Consider the following 17,210-nt stretch of genomic DNA (forward strand, 5'->3'; position numbering starts at 1 on the left):
CACCCCCGCGAACCCCTTTGGGGGTGGAATTTTGAAAATCTGTTCTTAGCTGACCTCTACAGGGCAAAAGTATCATTCCTACCAAATTTCAAGTTTCTTGGTCCGATGGTTCCCGAGATATCGTGATGAGTCAATCTATCTATAGAACAGCTCCTATATATATCACACACAATTTACCATTTTATTTTTAATCATTTAAATCAGTATAATCATTTAACAATATCAACATTAATATTTATGTTATATTTATCTGTTTTACGATATAATGGAGTTTATCCTTCATGATAATTTCAATACATATTAGCTATTTCAGTTATTAATGATTTAGCTATTCTTTCTTAAAAAAAGTATGATTATGAATTCCTACTGTCCCAACAATCAATCGATGAAAATCCATGTATTTGCCTAATATTGTATAGAATAATACTGTTGAATAATAATTGTATAGAATATTAATATTTAGTAACTTTCTACTTTTATTCTAATCATTCCTCTGAATTTAGTTTACAACCGAATTTATTATTACAATTTATTCATTTTAACAGTTGTTTTAGCAACGGTAACCATTGCACTTGTGACCATGGCAACGGTAACCATGGCAACGGTAACCGTGGCAACGGTATCCATATCAACGGTAATCATGGCAACGGTTGATTAGCGTGGGTGGTTGCGCTGGGGGAAGGGGGTGAGTTCTATAATTGATGGGTGCCACTTGATGGGTTTCTTAGATTGGCGAATCAAAATGACATTTTCTAAAAAAAAAAAAGAGAGAGAGAGATAGGGAAGGGGGAAGAAGTCACGGGAGGGGAGGGGAAGAATGAGACGGAGGGGAGGGAGTAGCATACGTGATGGTAGACGAAAAATTCATTATAGCTAGGAATTGCGTAAAATCCGTTCTTAGTAAGCGTCTACATCACGAATGGAGTAAGTATGCTAAATTTCAAGTCAATCGGGCGAATAGTTTTGGAGATCTCGTGATGAGTGAGTGAGTGATATTTCGCTTATATATATATATATATATATATATATATATATATATATATATATATATATATATATATATATATATATATATATATATATATATATATATTAGGTGGGTCAAAAAATCGAATAATTTATTTTTGACTTTATACTTTGAAAAATAGGTTCGTAGACACCTAAAAAGAATTCTCTCCAAGTATAAGCTCTTAATTATAACGGGAAGGTCCTCCGCTTTGCGGGTTTCTATTTTTTCGAATAATCAGATAAAAAAATTTATATCTCGCTTCCAACTGCTTGGAAAAATATTCCGTGGCATAGATTTTGTGAGAAATTGAATGCTTTACAAAAAGGTCTCTTATGACTTTTTCAAAAACTCAACCGATTAAAAGATATTCATAGTTGAAGTTTGGCTATTTTAAGGAAAATATTCGTTTTTATTATGAATTTTATAAGTCGATGAAAAAAATTATTTCGGATTGCGGAACTCATGATTTTGTAGGAAATTTACTGCTCTACAAAAATGGTCTCTTATGATTTTTTGATTAAGTGAAGCCGTTACGAGATATTCATCGTCAAACATTAACGAATATCAATATTTCCAGTTTTTGATCAATAATTCGATAAATTTTAATTTAAACTATGAGTTTCAGGAAAATTTACATAAATTTGAGTTTCGATCGATAAAGAAATGTTATAAACAATTTTTTAATATTGTTTTCAGTCTTGAGCTTGTTTGATTGCATTAAAACAAGAAATTAGAGCATTTTTTCGACATATAGCCAATGATTAGTTTAATTTGAAGTGAATGACATATTTCTTTGTCAAATTTAATATGAAAAGTATCGAATCAAGTGAGAAACAACCAGTATTTAACTTTTTTATAGATAAATTTTTTATTGAATTATCAATTGCAATATAATTGTCTATATTTTTAACATAACAGTACGCTATTACTATAAATAATTTCTTTTATTACAATTTGGGAATGTTTTTTGATGTTCTTTGACAACTTGCAATAAGTACTGGAATTGTTCTTCATTTTTGTCAAGCATTGATTATATTCACTGACTAATGCAACAGCTCGCTCTGCTGAATTATTGACAACTTTTAGTTGTTGAAAGTATTCTTTATTTTCGAGATAACTCTCATTAGTAGGCCATAATTCAACATCGACATCAAGAAAGTCATACGGTAGATCGAAGATTTTGAAAAGATTTAATGACTTTTTAGACACAAAGTCACTCAGAGTTCTCTGCGCCAATGAATTCAAATCTTTTTAGCAATTACAAATCTTTTAGCTTTAGAATCTGTACCTTCACGAGTATTAACAGCTTCAACAATACTTTTTTTACTTCTAATGGAACGCCATCGTCAAACAGTGATAAAATGGCAAGTTCATCGCTCAAATACCATAAGTGCGAAATCATTTTTTCACACGTAGCTGAAGAAATCAAAGGATTGATATTTTTGTACTCCAATAAATTTTTCATAAACTGCAAGTCATGATAAGCAGCAGTTGTTGCAGAAGTTGATGAAAACCAAGCTTTTAAATACAATGTGACTATAAAAATACAGAAATGACGAAGACCATGCAATTCTTTCTGAGAGAGTTTGAATTCATCTCTGAATAGATACATTTTCAAACTATAAATGGCCTTAGCCATCCATCTAGCATGATGAACAGCACCAGGACGTTTGAAAGAAATCTTTTCTTGAGGCATTTCTCCAAGGAAAATCAATGATAATTCCAATAATTCTTTATAATCATCTCGGGGTTGTAGTAACTATCAAAAATAAAAAATTTGTCAAAAATAACGAAATTTTTATAATTTAAATCACAGTTAAATCATACCTGTAAAGATTTCGTAATAAAACTAGAGATTTCATCTTTTTTATTCGAAATGATATCAGCAACAACAGCATCTTCAACACCAGATTTATAATTAGTTATATCTATATCATCCCAAAATTTTTAAACCTTCCAAACATCTGTACATTTGGCCCAGATGACACAGGCCAAAATACTTCAAATGCGCCCCTTAATACGATCTCAAAAATGTGATGACGACATGATAACCAGATCAACTCTCTTCCCAAAATCTTTTCAATTTCCTTACATGTACCGTTGTGAATTCCTGTAGAACAATAATAAATGACTATCGTTAAATTTAGTATTTAAGAAAAATCAATGGTTATATTTCAAATCCAAACGAGTAAACGATTAATACATTTTGATAGTAAAATTCAGTAAGAAATAGAAATTAAACTAGAATGACAACAATAAAATATTTTTTGTAATTGATTGATTACCTGTATTAACAGCCGTAGTGTCAAAACACATCGCCTTGACATACTTAATAATACCCCATTCACTCAATGTTGATAAAATGGCGGATGTTTGATTAACTGCCGTCCCAGAATTCATTATTGGAACTCCAAGTAATTGTTCAGTACCATACGCAGTTAAAAGAACCGGTAGTCGTTCCACAGATTTGGATTCAATTAGATCATTTAGCATTTTACCATCCCAATGCAATACGTATTTATCGTGTGTTTTAAAATTGTCTTTTAATCCTTGAGCAATGTCTTTTCTTTGAACCATACGAGCTCGTTGGATGGACCTATAGCTGAGCGTTGTATCTTCAATTTTTATACCAACAGCTGATAAAACCGTAGCAATAATGAACATCGCGTTTCTACTGCTGACATTAGCTCTGTCAAGTGCAGAAACGACTTCAGGAGTTAAGACATTTATTTTTGCTCGTTTTGTCGGAATTGGGGGTTCATACTCCAAATCAGATCCAGAATTTTTAGTTCCACTTAATGTATGCGTCGAGAATGATTCTGATTTTCCACTTAAAACAATCCCATGACTGGTAGACGGCTGATTCAAGTCTGTAATAGGAGTTCATTTTTAAATTAAACAGACAAAATTTCCAACACTTATTCATTATGATGAGAAGCAATTAAACATGAGTACCAGAAACCGTCGAGTCAAATGTCATACGTAGGAATACTGATATTTATAATGCAAGTAAAGTAGAAAAATGATATTCTCATTGTTTATAATAAATATAAGGGAAGTTTTACACTCCTACCTGAATTTATAACAATTATTTATCTCAGATACTTACTGCTTTCATCGATTTCCATCATATCTGTAGTTGAGTTTGACGCAGGTACAATATTCGAAAGAATCTCTTTGTGTGTTCAGAATTTTTGATCCAAATACAACTTCCTAATGTTATCATCCACCCCTTTTAGGAAATTTTTACTTACAATGTCAAATAATTGTTCAAGATCAGTCTGAAACTCCTTTTCCTTTACCTTATCACTTTTCTTATTAAAATCTTTTTGTAATTTCAACCACTCAGTATGAAAACGGAGAATTTTTTTGACTACATTAGAAGCTTCACTCGTAGGGATCTGATTTATTTTCCACAATTCAATAACCTTGTCAGCTGAATTTTTTGCACTTTGTTTGATTGAAAACTTTAAAACTTTAAGTTGATAGAAAAACACTCTCATAACCTCTTTCACTTTTGGTAACTTACGGTCAGTGAGTTTTTGCACAGGTATACCGATTAAACGTATTTCTTTGGTCATTGTAGAATTATTGATAATAAATGAATTTACATAATGAGAAAATGACTTATTTCGAAAAAATTGTTATTATCATGTATACGAAATGATGAGTTTTTGGAGCACTGAAAATGTACTGATAAAAAAGTAGACAACGAAGATAGTTAAGAAAAACAACATAGGTGGCGCTAGCGTTAGAGTACCAACAGAAGAAGTAATGTAATTCAGAACAAAAAGCCTCTCTCACAAAAAAATTTATGTATAATTGGTAGAATAAAATTTGAAAATACATACTAAACAACCGTAATAATATGAAATGCCAATGCAATTGACATTTTAAATTATTACAAATAAAGCTTACAAAAATATCATTAGAACAAAAACTTCTTAGTGAATTTTTGAACAAATAACTCCTGTAGGAGTGACTTTTATGATAAAATTTAAATTTATGTAAATTTTCCTGAAACTCATAGTTTAAATTAAAATTTATCGAATTATTGATCAAAAACTGGAAATATTGATATTCGTTAATGTTTGACGATGAATATCTCGTAACGGCTTCACTTAATCAAAAATCATAAGAGACCATTTTTGTAGAGCAGTAAATTTCCTACAAAATCATGAGTTTCGCAATCCGAAATAATTTTTTTCATCGACTTATAAAATTCATAATAAAAACGAATATTTTCCTTAAAATAGCCAAACTTCAACTATGAATATCTTTTAATCGGTTGAGTTTTTGAAAAAGTCATAAGAGACCTTTTTTGTAAAGCATTCAATTTCTCACAAAATCTATGCCACGGAATATTTTTCCAAGCAGTTGGAAGCGAGATATAAATTTTTTTATCTGATTATTCGAAAAAAATAGAAACCCGCAAAGCGGAGGACCTTCCCGTTATAATTAAGAGCTTATACTTGGAGAGAATTCTTTTTAGGTGTCTACGAACCTATTTTTCAGAGTATAAAGTCAAAAATAAATTATTCGATTTTTTTGACCCACCCTAATATATATACATATTTTGTGACGTTATTTTAACGACCGGGGTCTATTTAAAATGATCGTCACTAGCGCCAACGGATTTTTGTAGTTTTAAGCCGATATTTCAAGGCCAAATACCATAGAAAATATAATTTTAAAGATTAAAGAAAATTGTTTTGTGAATTAAGTGAGTGTTGATGCCGAGTAACGAAGTTTATAGTTTTAGAGTGAATTTAGAGAATTAATGTTACAGTTGAGATTTTAGAATCTTTAAGAGTAGAGTCAGTTCTTAGAGTCAAGTTGTGAAAAATATTTAGGTCAAGTCATTTAAGGGTTTTATCGAGTTATTTTGAGTTTCGGATTTTGAGTTTTGAGTTTTGAGTTCTGGATTTTTAGTTTTGGGTTTTGAGGTTGCAGAGGACGTGGGTAAGTCAGCGTTACCGTGGAACGGGACTATAAGTCACCCGGTTTCATTTGACGTTAGACACCAGTCTAACCCTTTGAGACTTCCAGGTGGAATGCCTAAGTCTGATTGACATGCCAGCGCTCCAACGTAAAGGAATATGGCGAAAGCGTAGGGGATCAATTTAAGTTTTCGGTTAAGTTTACGGTTTAGCTAGTTTTGATCATTTCTAGCGAATAAAAAATTATCCACTTTTGTTTAATGTTACGTTTACGTTTTGAGTTATTGAGTTTCAATCCCAGCCGTAGTCAGTTCCTGGAGAGCATCCACCAAAGGAATATCCGTACTCAGAACCTCATTGATCAGATTAAAGATTAAAGTATTTGGAAATTAATTGTTTATAGAGATTTTAGTTGTGAGTAAGTCACGTAAAACAATCGAGTTTTGGACTGCGTAGAGTACAGTCGTGTTTGAGAGTTGCCGCTGGTTACTTCAGGTGATCGGACGTGCGTAGAATTTCAGTTCCAGGTTAAGGTTTCAGTCTTTTGCATTGTATTTTTGGCTCCAGATAAAAATACAGATTTATAAAGTTGTTAAAAATAAAATAAAAGGTTACTCAGCATTGACATTGTTTTTATAAGGTATGAGATCGCTTAATTTATTGTAATTTGAGCGTTAATAATTGAGTTCTTGGTCATAAGATATTAGATAGCCGATGCTACAGAATACTTTTATGTTGTAAATAATCTAGAGTACGTTGACAGATTTATTTGAGAATATTGTTCAATTTGTTTAGTTCAATTAGATTCATTTGTTTATTTGAGATTGTTATTTTAAGATTTATTTATTTTATTTGCTTAATTTTATAAGAGTAAGAGTCTGTAACATGACTATAGCGTTTCCTATTGTTAGTTATATCGTTCCGATAATTTTGTCGCAGTTATGTTCAACTTTGTTATTTAAGATAAAGTTTTGGTTAAATAAATGAGGATTTTGTTGAGTATAAATTTTTGGTATTGCGAATAAAATCATTGCCATCATGGATCCACTCTCTACTCGAATCACGCCCTCTCTCCACTAACCAGCACACTGAGCAACCCCGAGGTATCCCGTTGTCTTTCCGGTCTTTGATTATTTGGTCTATATTTTGTTAAGTTCTTGTGTTTCCGATTACGTTTACGTTTATTGGCTATGATACGATTTATTTAACACTCGTGAGAAATAGTATTGAACAATAATATACTGGATTTTAGAAAGTATTTATAATTATTGAAAATCGAATCATTTTAAATAATTTTTAATTATTTTGTTTAATAAGGAAACAGTAGCTACTAATTATGATATTCATATAGCAGTTACCACCTTTGTGTTTAACACAGCAGCATAAAAATGGGTATGATCTAGTATATATGAGCATAAATTTCTCTAACAATTTATGATAAAGAAAAATGATCTTACTGAAGTAAGAGCTTGCTCGAGATCAGTAATAATGGCCCCATCAACAGTACGTATTGACGTTTTTTGTTTCTTACCGTTAGCCTTTTCAAATAATTATGAAAAAAAATGACTTATCCACTTAATCAATAAGAATCGAGAAAATAAAAATAATATTGCAACAGTTTTACTTCTCAGGTTGGCCTCTAATCAATTTTATAAATAAACTAACAAAATCAACAAACAAGACTAATTATCAGGGCGCCACCAGGATTTTTAATCACGGTTCCTGGAACCGGTCTAGAACTGAGAATTCCTTATCTTAGGGTAGAAAGAGTGGTGGAAGGTACTGTTGAATGATAAATAATTAATTAGCAATATATCGATATTTATTAACAATAAAAATTAACAGAAGAAGTACTTATAAAAGTTTAATCTAAATTTCACTCACACACTCACACTATAATTAATTAAAACTTATTAACTATAGCCTAACTAACGGCTACCCTCGCAACCTTACAGCCATTCTGGAAACACTCTGGAAACAGAGTGGATTAAATTTTTTTTTCAGTTATTTCAGAGAAATTTTTCCACAAGGGTAGCTTTGAGATAACTATCACAATTATTCAAATTCCGATTGCCAATTTTAATTCCGTATTAAAATATTAAATAGATTAAAATTATTAGATTAGATTAAAATTCCTGACTACTTTACTACCATGGTCTTAACATGACGACAATAGTTTATTAAAACAAATGGTCTTAATGTCTTAAATTAATATATTAAAATTATATAGACTGGGGTCTTAATATTCTGTCGAAACATAAATTATTCAATCCAAGAATAATTTTTGATGATTATCTTATTCTAAATAATTTTTAATAACCAAGTTGAAAATTATTAACATCAAATTAATGATGAAAATTAATTAATTATAACCGAATTTTGCTATAAAATTTTCAACATAAACTAATTAATTTCTTGGACTTAATGTCCACGCTATTAATTTTTTATTTTTAGTAAATTTTTGTTTTATCTAATCCACGGACTTAATCCCAACATAAAATTAATTTTCACTTAGAATTAATTTAAAATATAAAATAATTTCAATAATTGATTCTTAATATAATTTTCGATAAAATCTCAATAATTTTCTAAATTACAAAAATCGACAAAAGTCGAAACATACATTTTCTTTAGCTAGAACATTGGCTAGTTTAGTTGTCTTTGACCTTGGGTGTTTGGAATTTACTGCGACATAAAATATGTCGACGCTCGACTAAAAATTCCACGAGTAAAATTGCTTGTCGATTATTTTTCAAGCAACAAAGTTAATCACTTTTTCTTGAGTTAATTGTTGTAAAATTATAACAATTAATTAAACGAATTTTCTAGATGTTAATTAGTTTAATTGATTAATTTTATTTATTAAATTTTTCCCCCAAGGTCGATTGAGTGACTCTCGGGTATCAGCCCCCATGAAAATCACTCAATCCAACCTAGCAAATGTTTAACTATTAATTATTAATAAAAATTATATATAAAATAATAAATTGAGAAGAGGTAAAACGGACCGAGTGTAAACCGCGGTCCATCTTCCGCCCACGGAGTAAAATTTGGTACCGTAATCACTCTCGATAAAAATCCTAAGATTTTCCTGATTCGGTAATTTTCCGTAGAAAGTCCGTCTCGAGCTCCAAATTTTCCTTCCGGGGATCCGGTTCCAATTGTATAAAATTTTTTTGTAATTACAAATTAATTAATATTTATTAATATAATTAATGGGAAAATATTATTAGATTTTCATCGCAGCGTTCCAATTGAACGTGCGAAAAAATAATTACCTATTTTTTGATGATAATTGCGACCGGTGTGGTCGGTCACTCAACTTCTTCTGGTTGTCACATTCGCCGGCTCTCGTTCACTTACCTATTTCACCCCCCTCTTAATTACTAAAAAGGGTCCCGAAGATCGAGGCGCGCCAGTGCTGAGTCGAATAATTATCGATCTCTGGCGACTTATCAATGAAGGGTAAATTTACCCTGTTACAATATTTAAAATTTTCATTCAAATTGCGACATGAGACTGGCTACAATAGATAGATTTCTACAGAAATCTCTTCTCTTAACATATGAGTCAAATGAAAAATGTAAATTTTTATGGTTGAAAATGGGATGGACATTATACATTTACTAAGTTTTTTCTTATAAGATTTAATATATAAATTAGAAAATTCTGATCATATATTCGAGTAAATTAAAAATTATGTTAGAAAAACTTGATAATTACAGAAAGACCGGTAACTGACGGTGGCTCGTCAAACTCTAATTCCAAATTTCTCTTCTTTAATGAACTTCACTTGATCAATTTCTTATTTTTTATATCTTTTTTTAATGATTTCAGCATTTTCACTGGACGAAGGGGAGAGATTTCACCTTCCAAAATTGAGATTTGATTTTTTAGTGACTTCATATTACCTATCATACAGAAAATAATAAATAAGTATTAAGTACATAAATATATATAGATAGATAAATTTTTGTCCGAAATTAATCATTTTGACGAGTTTCATAGTCTTAATTAAGTCAAAAAATTCTTGAACTAAAAAAATTTGTGGGGCAATAATTTATCTCTTAAATCAAACCAATATTTCTTTTAGTATATTTATAAATATATGTAACTTTATCGATGAATCTGAAGATCTTACGATTTGGATTAAAAATATTTTTTAATACCAATAAAGCGATTTTCAAAAAATATTAATATTTACTTACTAGATAATTGTAGAACCTTAGCATCATAAAATTTCCAACCTTTTTTTGGTTGTTTACCATCTCGCTATTCAATCATATACGATTCGTCATCTTCCGGGTCGAATGTTTTCGGGTCCAAGTCAAAAATCCATTCCACTGGCACACCAGGTGTATAAGTATCGCGATATTCTCTCCGCCGATCTATTGAACAAGCGCAAGTAATTTCTTGTCCATGTTTATTTTTTTATGGTGCGAATTGTTTAATTATTTATTTAATTTAGGTAAGAAAATGTTAAAAAGTTAATAATAATATCAATATTTAAATCGGAGTAAAAATAGTGGGCACAATTTATTTCATGACAGAACTATGACAGCTTCAACATGAACATATGCACAGTTAGTGATATTTAACTTTTTTTTTTTTAATAAAATAAATTCCAACTTCATAAAAATGAAAAAATGAATGCAGATTAATCGTCATGTAAAATTGACTTACGCCTGATGAATAAATAAATAAATAAGATCAAGCAGAATTAAATCATGAAAACGGCTAATGGTCTCCGAACATCGGGTGGAAATGTACGATTATATATAATTTGTTTCGAAAAAAAAATTTTTTTCATAGCATACTACTAATTTTTATCAATTTCAATGCCAGGTGGAGATATTTTAAAAATGAAAATAATAACTTACGAGAGATCAAAGCTCTTTAAATTTAATTTTTACAAAGTAATAACTTTTGAAAATTTACAATGATAACGACTAAAATTTTTTTGTAAAAAATTTGAATTTTTCTGATAAAAATATTAACTTTTCTAATAATGAATAAAATATCTTTAAAAATTTGGTACCAAGCAAAAAACTGATTTTTTTTGTATATTTTACCCACTTGTAAGTCAGACAATTTTAATTTTTTGGAAGACAAAAATTTATTTCATAAATCATTTCATAAATCTGCATTTTGATTCGAGTATTATATAATTATTAATGAGATAAAAAAAATAACAATTATCAGAATTTTTAATATTGTAGTAAAATATAAATTAACTATTCACCAGTAAAATTCTAAAACTAAGCAAACTTTTGATTTATTTGAGTAAATTTTACTTTATTTCAATGCTTTTTGTTTTAATTGATAATATAGATACTTTTCAAAGTTATTTTCTTAAGTCAAAAAAAATTTTCATAACTAAGTTAATTTTTTTTTCAGTGTATTGTAATACCAGATAATATTAACAGAACTCATTTTTCATAATCAATTACATTTGTATTAGTTTTTTTTTGTTGAATAACATGTATAAATGTTTTTTAAGATACTTTGCAATAGAAGCGACATAAAGAAGGTTAATGATATCAAAAAAAAAAAAAAAAAAACGTGGACCCTACAAACAATATAACTTTAATGGAAGTACAAAAAACATTCCTGCAAGAACCATGTATACTTGAGGGGAAAAAAATTTTTTTCATACGTACATAGATTTTTGAAAATCTAACTAATAACATAAATTCATTTTTATTCTTTTTTGCTGAATACGTTGCATTATTTGAATAAATAAATAGTATTAATTATTATTAACTAGACGATATAAATGAATAACGTTAATTTCACGACATTAAATTGACATGCTGATTCAAAAAGCTATTTATAATTTTGTGGACTCATTTTTAATGGTCGACAAAATAAAAGTTTTTTCTTATTGTATTATAGGATTGATAAAACTATACCAAAAAAATTTTTTTCACAAGAAAGTGATCTAGATAAAATAATTAGCAAAATGGAAAATTGTATAAGAAAAAATAATGAAACACATGAAGCTACGAGTTATCAGCAACTTTCAAGCGAACACAAAGACATTACTGTACCAAAAGTAAGTCCAAAAACATTCAATACACCGTTGAAAAATTAATAAATCAAGAGAAAAAATATTGAATGAAGAATATCATTAAAAAAAATAATTTTATTGAGTCAAGAAATAAAAATGTATAAATCAAGAAATAATTCTTGGTTTGAGTAATTTTTTCTCGATTCAAGAATTTTCTTTTTCGACTCAAGAAAATTATTTTCATTAAAATGATATTCTAAATTAAAAATATTTTATCATAAGTTAAGTTAAGTTTTTTATCAGTATGTTGTCACAGTACTTATTTTCCTATTACTTAAATTTGTTCTTCGATAAACCACTATATAACAAATATATCAGTTAAATTAGTGCTGTTAGAACTCAAAAAATTTATAAAAAGTTATTACAAATTTATTAACTGTTAGGCTTATCGTTAATTATTATACCAATAGAGAAATTACTTAATTATGTTTTATTTTTATTTATTAGCATGACAAACAAATATTGCAAGAAGTATCCGATGTAAATATGGAGATAGATAAAGATAACCATTTTGAAAATCATATTAAAAATAAAATTAACACTGCTCTAGAAAAAAATCCTCCAATGTATGTTGTAAATAACGAAGTAACTCATGATTCGACGAAAATTCCTGAAACTCAGCTGATTATTAATCTTTTAGTAATGGCAATTAAATGGCGACATAACACAACTCATACGGTGGCTCAAGATATTTTAAAATTAGTAAATATTTCATCAAAAACCAATGATTCTAAAAGTTCTAAGTACTATTGGAAGATTATTTTAGAGCGTTACTCTCAACGTGTTTCGACTCATTATATTTGTAATAATTGCGATAGTTATCTAGGCTGTGAACATAACCGTCCTGATATTTGTGACTCTTGTCAGCTAACAGTTTATTATGAATCTAATAAAGGTTCTTTTTTACAAATACCATTAAAAGATCAGCTTCGAGATTTATTCGACCAAACGTATTCACATAATTTATATTCAAGAACGCGTCAAAAAATTACTAGATACGCCTTTGAGGACATTTACGATGGGAAAATGTACAAAAAACAACTTTACGATGAGAATATGATATTTAACAATTTTAGTGTGGATGGAGCACCAGTTTTCGAAAGCTCTAACACATCTGTATATCCTGTTCTTTGTATCGTAAATGAGTTGAACCCTATTGATAGAAAAAATAACATTCTTCTATCGAGTATTTGGTTTGGAGTAGGTAAGCCGAAAAATATGAACAGTTATTTAAAACCATTTGTAACTGAAGCCAAAAATCTATTACAAGATAGATTTTCCTATAGTTATGAACAGGGCCAAAGAGTTGGTGTTTTAAGGTTAGCGGTAAATTTTAAGATTGATAATATTACCACAGAAATATGTTCAGATCATATACAATTTCAGATGACTTGGTATACTAGACAGAAGTTGCTGACTGAATATGGAACTTTGTCTTAAAATTTGTCTTGAATTTTGTCTTCAACATTGTATTGAATTTTGTCTTTAAATTTTTATTGGATTTTGTCTTGAAATTTGTCTTAAACATAGTCTTTAAATTTTTATTGAATTTTGTCTCCAATGTTGTATTGAAATTTATCTTGAAATTTTTATTGAATTTTGTCTTAAAATTTATAATAAATTTGGTCTTTGAATTTGTCTTGAAATTTGTCTTAAACTTTGTCTTAAAATTTATATTGAATTTTATCTTAAAATTTTTATTAAATTTTGTCTTGAAAGTTGTCTTGAATTTTGTTTTAAATTTGTCGTAAACTTTGTTTTAAGATTTGTCTTGAATTTTGTCTTGAAATTTATATAGAATTTGTCTTAAACTTTGTTTTGAATTTTGTCTTCAATATTGTATTAAATTTTGTCTTTAAATTTTTATTGAACATTTTTTGCCGATGGGATAATTAGTTGAGCAAAACACGCTTGTTGACAGCAACGGTAATTTAATATTACACAAATATTTTATTTTGTCGCTGGCACACTTAATCTCATACTTTTGAGGACTCAATTTCAAATATTTACAGTCCGAATCCGTGTTACCCTTTCAGTCAGCAACTTTAGTCTAGTATACCAAGTCATATCTGAAATTGTGTGCGATCTGAACATATTTCTGTGGTAATATTATCAATGTTAAAATTTACCGCTAACCTTAAAACACCAACTCTTTGGCCCTGGTTATGAAAATCAAATCTATAAAAAAAATATGATGGTATTGATGGGGGTATGTGATTCAGTCGCTTGTCCGCTTGTAAGATGTTCAACGCAGTTCAATGGCACATACGGCTATGGATTATGCTTGAATCAAGGAAAGTTAGTCAAAAAAGACAAGAGTTATGCAAGAGTATATCCAATCATTAATGGCAATCCTTTTGGAGAAGGTTTACGAAATCATGAAGATACTTTTACTACATTCTAAGCAAAAAAAATTAAAAAGGAAGTGAATAAAAAAAATCTTTATCCTCTGCGATTTACTGATATACGATATCATAAATAATTTGGATGCTAACTGGATGCATTGCGTTGGCCTTGGTGTTTGTCGTGAATTCGCAAATTTATGGTTTGACAAAAAAAAATTGTAAAATGAAGAATTTTATTTTGGAGACATAATTGACTCAATTGATTCCTGTATAACGTCATTTCGTTCAACATCTGATATCTCTAGAACACCAAGACGTTTATCTGATCGAGTTCATATGAAAGCTCATGAGTGGATAATTTTTCTTTTAGTGTACAGTTTACCTCTGTTAAAAATATTCTTTACAAAAAAATTTGTCGATCATTGGGCTTTATTAGTAGAAGGTATTTCGATTTTAGTTAAAAAATCAATCTTAAAATCTGAAGTAAAGTATGCTGCCGAATGTTTAAATGAGTTAATTCTCGGTGTCCAATCTCTTTATAGAGAAAAGTATATGAGCTTTAATGTCCATCTTTTATCCCATTTAGCTATTAGTGTCGAAAACTGGGGTCCTCTGTATACACACAGTGCGTTTATTTATGAGAATTTTAATCAAACAATACTAGCATATGTTAAGAGTCCTAACGGTGTTAAATTACAAATATATGAATCGTTCTGATTAAAATGTGTGATCGATCAATTGTCACGTTTACATTTGAATGATTGAGATTATCATCAGAAGCAATTTTTGAAAAAAATATTAAAAAAGAAAACAAACCTCAATCTGATTTTCGGATCAATAATTGTAAAATTTTAGGTAAATCAACGATTTTAAATCAATTAACAGCTGATCAATATCTCGCAATTGCACGTTCTAATATTGAAATTAATGAAAATTAAAAAATTTTCACGTTTAATAAATGTGTCATCAGTAACGAATTAGTAACAAGTAATTCTTACTGTCGCGAGAAAAAACGAATTAATTATATAGTGCTACTACAGAATGATCAAATATTTGAAATTAAGAGTTTTATTAGATTAAAATCAAATTTCAACGAAAAAAGTTATTGATTTGGTTATTATTACTCATTAAAAAATGAACCATTTCTTGCAGATAGAAAACTTAATCATTTAGTAGTGTTAGAATATGACATTAATACATAATCAGCTGTAAGTACCGAATCTATTAGTAAAAAAGTCTTTATTCTAGAAATGAAACAATTTAACTTTTTTGTCGCTTGTTTATCAACGTGTGAAATCGAACTGTTAACCTAATAATACGTGATGTAAGCGTACATCTAATTAATTAATTGCAATTGATGAAAATAATTATATTTACTTAGATTCATTGATTAAATTTGTATGAGATAATAATGATATTTTCTTTTGATAATTTATTGTATGATAATTTGATAAAAAAAATTCCTTTTTGTCTCAACTTTCATGAAGTGATAAAATAAAATTTACAATAACGTCGTGGGGCATTGTTATTTTCATTTGAAATGATTCTGTAGCTAATAACGAAATAAGAAATAATATACACATCTTAAAATAGACCTTCACTAATAACATAAATTAACTGTACTCAAAAAAACAAAAGTAGGAAAACGATTGACCCTGAAGGCCATCCCTGCAACTTCCCGCAACTTGCGTAATTAAGCACTTGAAATTGCGATTACAATGTTTTTGAGCTCTTCGAGCTCAAAAATCTAATTATCGTGTAGTTTTGAGCTCTCCGAGCTCAAAAGTTTGACAGAAGTTTAATAAATCACTAATTTTTTAATTTTCAAAGCGCAATAACTTTTGTATGAACGGACCGGTTTTCAGGGGGTTAACGGCATTAGACGCAGTTTCTCAAATTCTATGATATACTGTCAAGGACAAATTGATTAGACTAGAGATTTCGGTGTAATTCGAAAAAAACACTTTTTGTCGATTTTTTTCGTCAATGATAACTCACGAATGAACCAACCGATTTTGACCGGCTTGATAGCGATCGAAGTGGTTTTTCGATGTTAAAAGCTGATTAGTTTTTGGAATTGATCGGTCAAGCCGTTTGAATGTTTTTAAGGAAAAACCACATTTAAAAAATTTTTTTCTGTTGTTTTTTTAAGATTTCTGAAAATCGACGGGTCCGAATCAGTCCAAACCATATTCGAAATCCAAGTTCAGTCAAGCTCTTTCGATTGGCGTCAACCGCGATAGAATTGGTCAGGCCGTTCGAAAGTTATGAGAGGTTTAAACACACACACACACACACACACACACACACACACACACACACACACACACTGTTTGATATTAATGCCGGTACTTTCCCTCAAACTTGGGTAAGCTTTCTCACTAATGATATTAGTTGGTGGCCTTGAAAAAAGACCGTTGTTATTAAGACTACGTAGTTGTCTTAATTTCTTGAAATGACTTGTTAGTCACACGCTCTTAAAAAAAAGAGCCTTGAAGTGGCCTTGAAAAAGACCGTTTTCTTGAGTTGTGAGCTCTGAAAAGAGCTATTGAGATGAAACAATGCAAGTTAACCTTGCACACTTGACTTTGATGATAAGAGTTCTGAAAAGAGCTCTTTGGAGGTAACTCGGATTAGAACTGTTGTAACGATACTCTACAAGGTAAGCCTTGCTCGCTTGACCTTGATGAATTTACTTCTTCTTATATGCAATCCTTGCTCGCTTGCTGTAGACTGCTTAAATTCTTCCCTTTCTTGATCTTCGTAGTTCGATGGATAAAAGTGGACTGTGTTGGTAGCTCTCCTCGCTGCCTCTTTTAAACGGTCTGGTGATTTGAGAGGGGATT

The 17,210-nt window shown here is 29.5% G+C and overlaps 2 protein-coding genes across 2 annotated transcripts in view; one reads left to right on the forward strand and one right to left on the reverse strand.

Moving 5' to 3' along the window:
- The window catches only part of LOC141526507 (uncharacterized), a 1,028,588-nt gene that overhangs the window by 637,325 nt on the left and 374,053 nt on the right, over positions 1–17,210 (forward strand). The gene's annotated exons all lie outside the window — the stretch shown is intronic.
- LOC141526485 (uncharacterized) lies at positions 2,938–4,140 on the reverse strand. Its single transcript, XM_074241520.1, has 4 exons — positions 4,119–4,140; positions 3,774–3,879; positions 3,295–3,698; positions 2,938–3,119 (listed from the first exon to the last, which is right to left on the reverse strand). The coding sequence occupies exons 1-4, from the start codon at positions 4,138–4,140 to the stop codon at positions 2,938–2,940; spliced, it is 714 nt and encodes a 237-aa protein (XP_074097621.1).

This window comes from Cotesia typhae, unplaced genomic scaffold, assembly GCF_013202065.1.
Source record: "Cotesia typhae breed Kobodo isofemale line unplaced genomic scaffold, CoteBio_Ctyphae contig_34, whole genome shotgun sequence".
Lineage (NCBI taxonomy): Eukaryota > Metazoa > Arthropoda > Insecta > Hymenoptera > Braconidae > Cotesia > Cotesia typhae.

What these genes read in the sequence shown, in the direction of transcription:
- LOC141526485 (XM_074241520.1), bottom strand. Translation starts at nt 4,140, where the DNA reads ATGATGGAAATCGATGAAAGCA. An exon ending in GATGGAAATCGATGAAAGCA is followed by an intron (nt 3,880 to 4,118) that starts GTAAGTATCTGA and finishes CTCCTATTACAG; the next exon opens with ACTTGAATCAGCCGTCTACC. An exon ending in AATTCTGGATCTGATTTGGA is followed by an intron (nt 3,699 to 3,773) that starts GTATGAACCCCC and finishes TGCACTTGACAG; the next exon opens with AGCTAATGTCAGCAGTAGAA.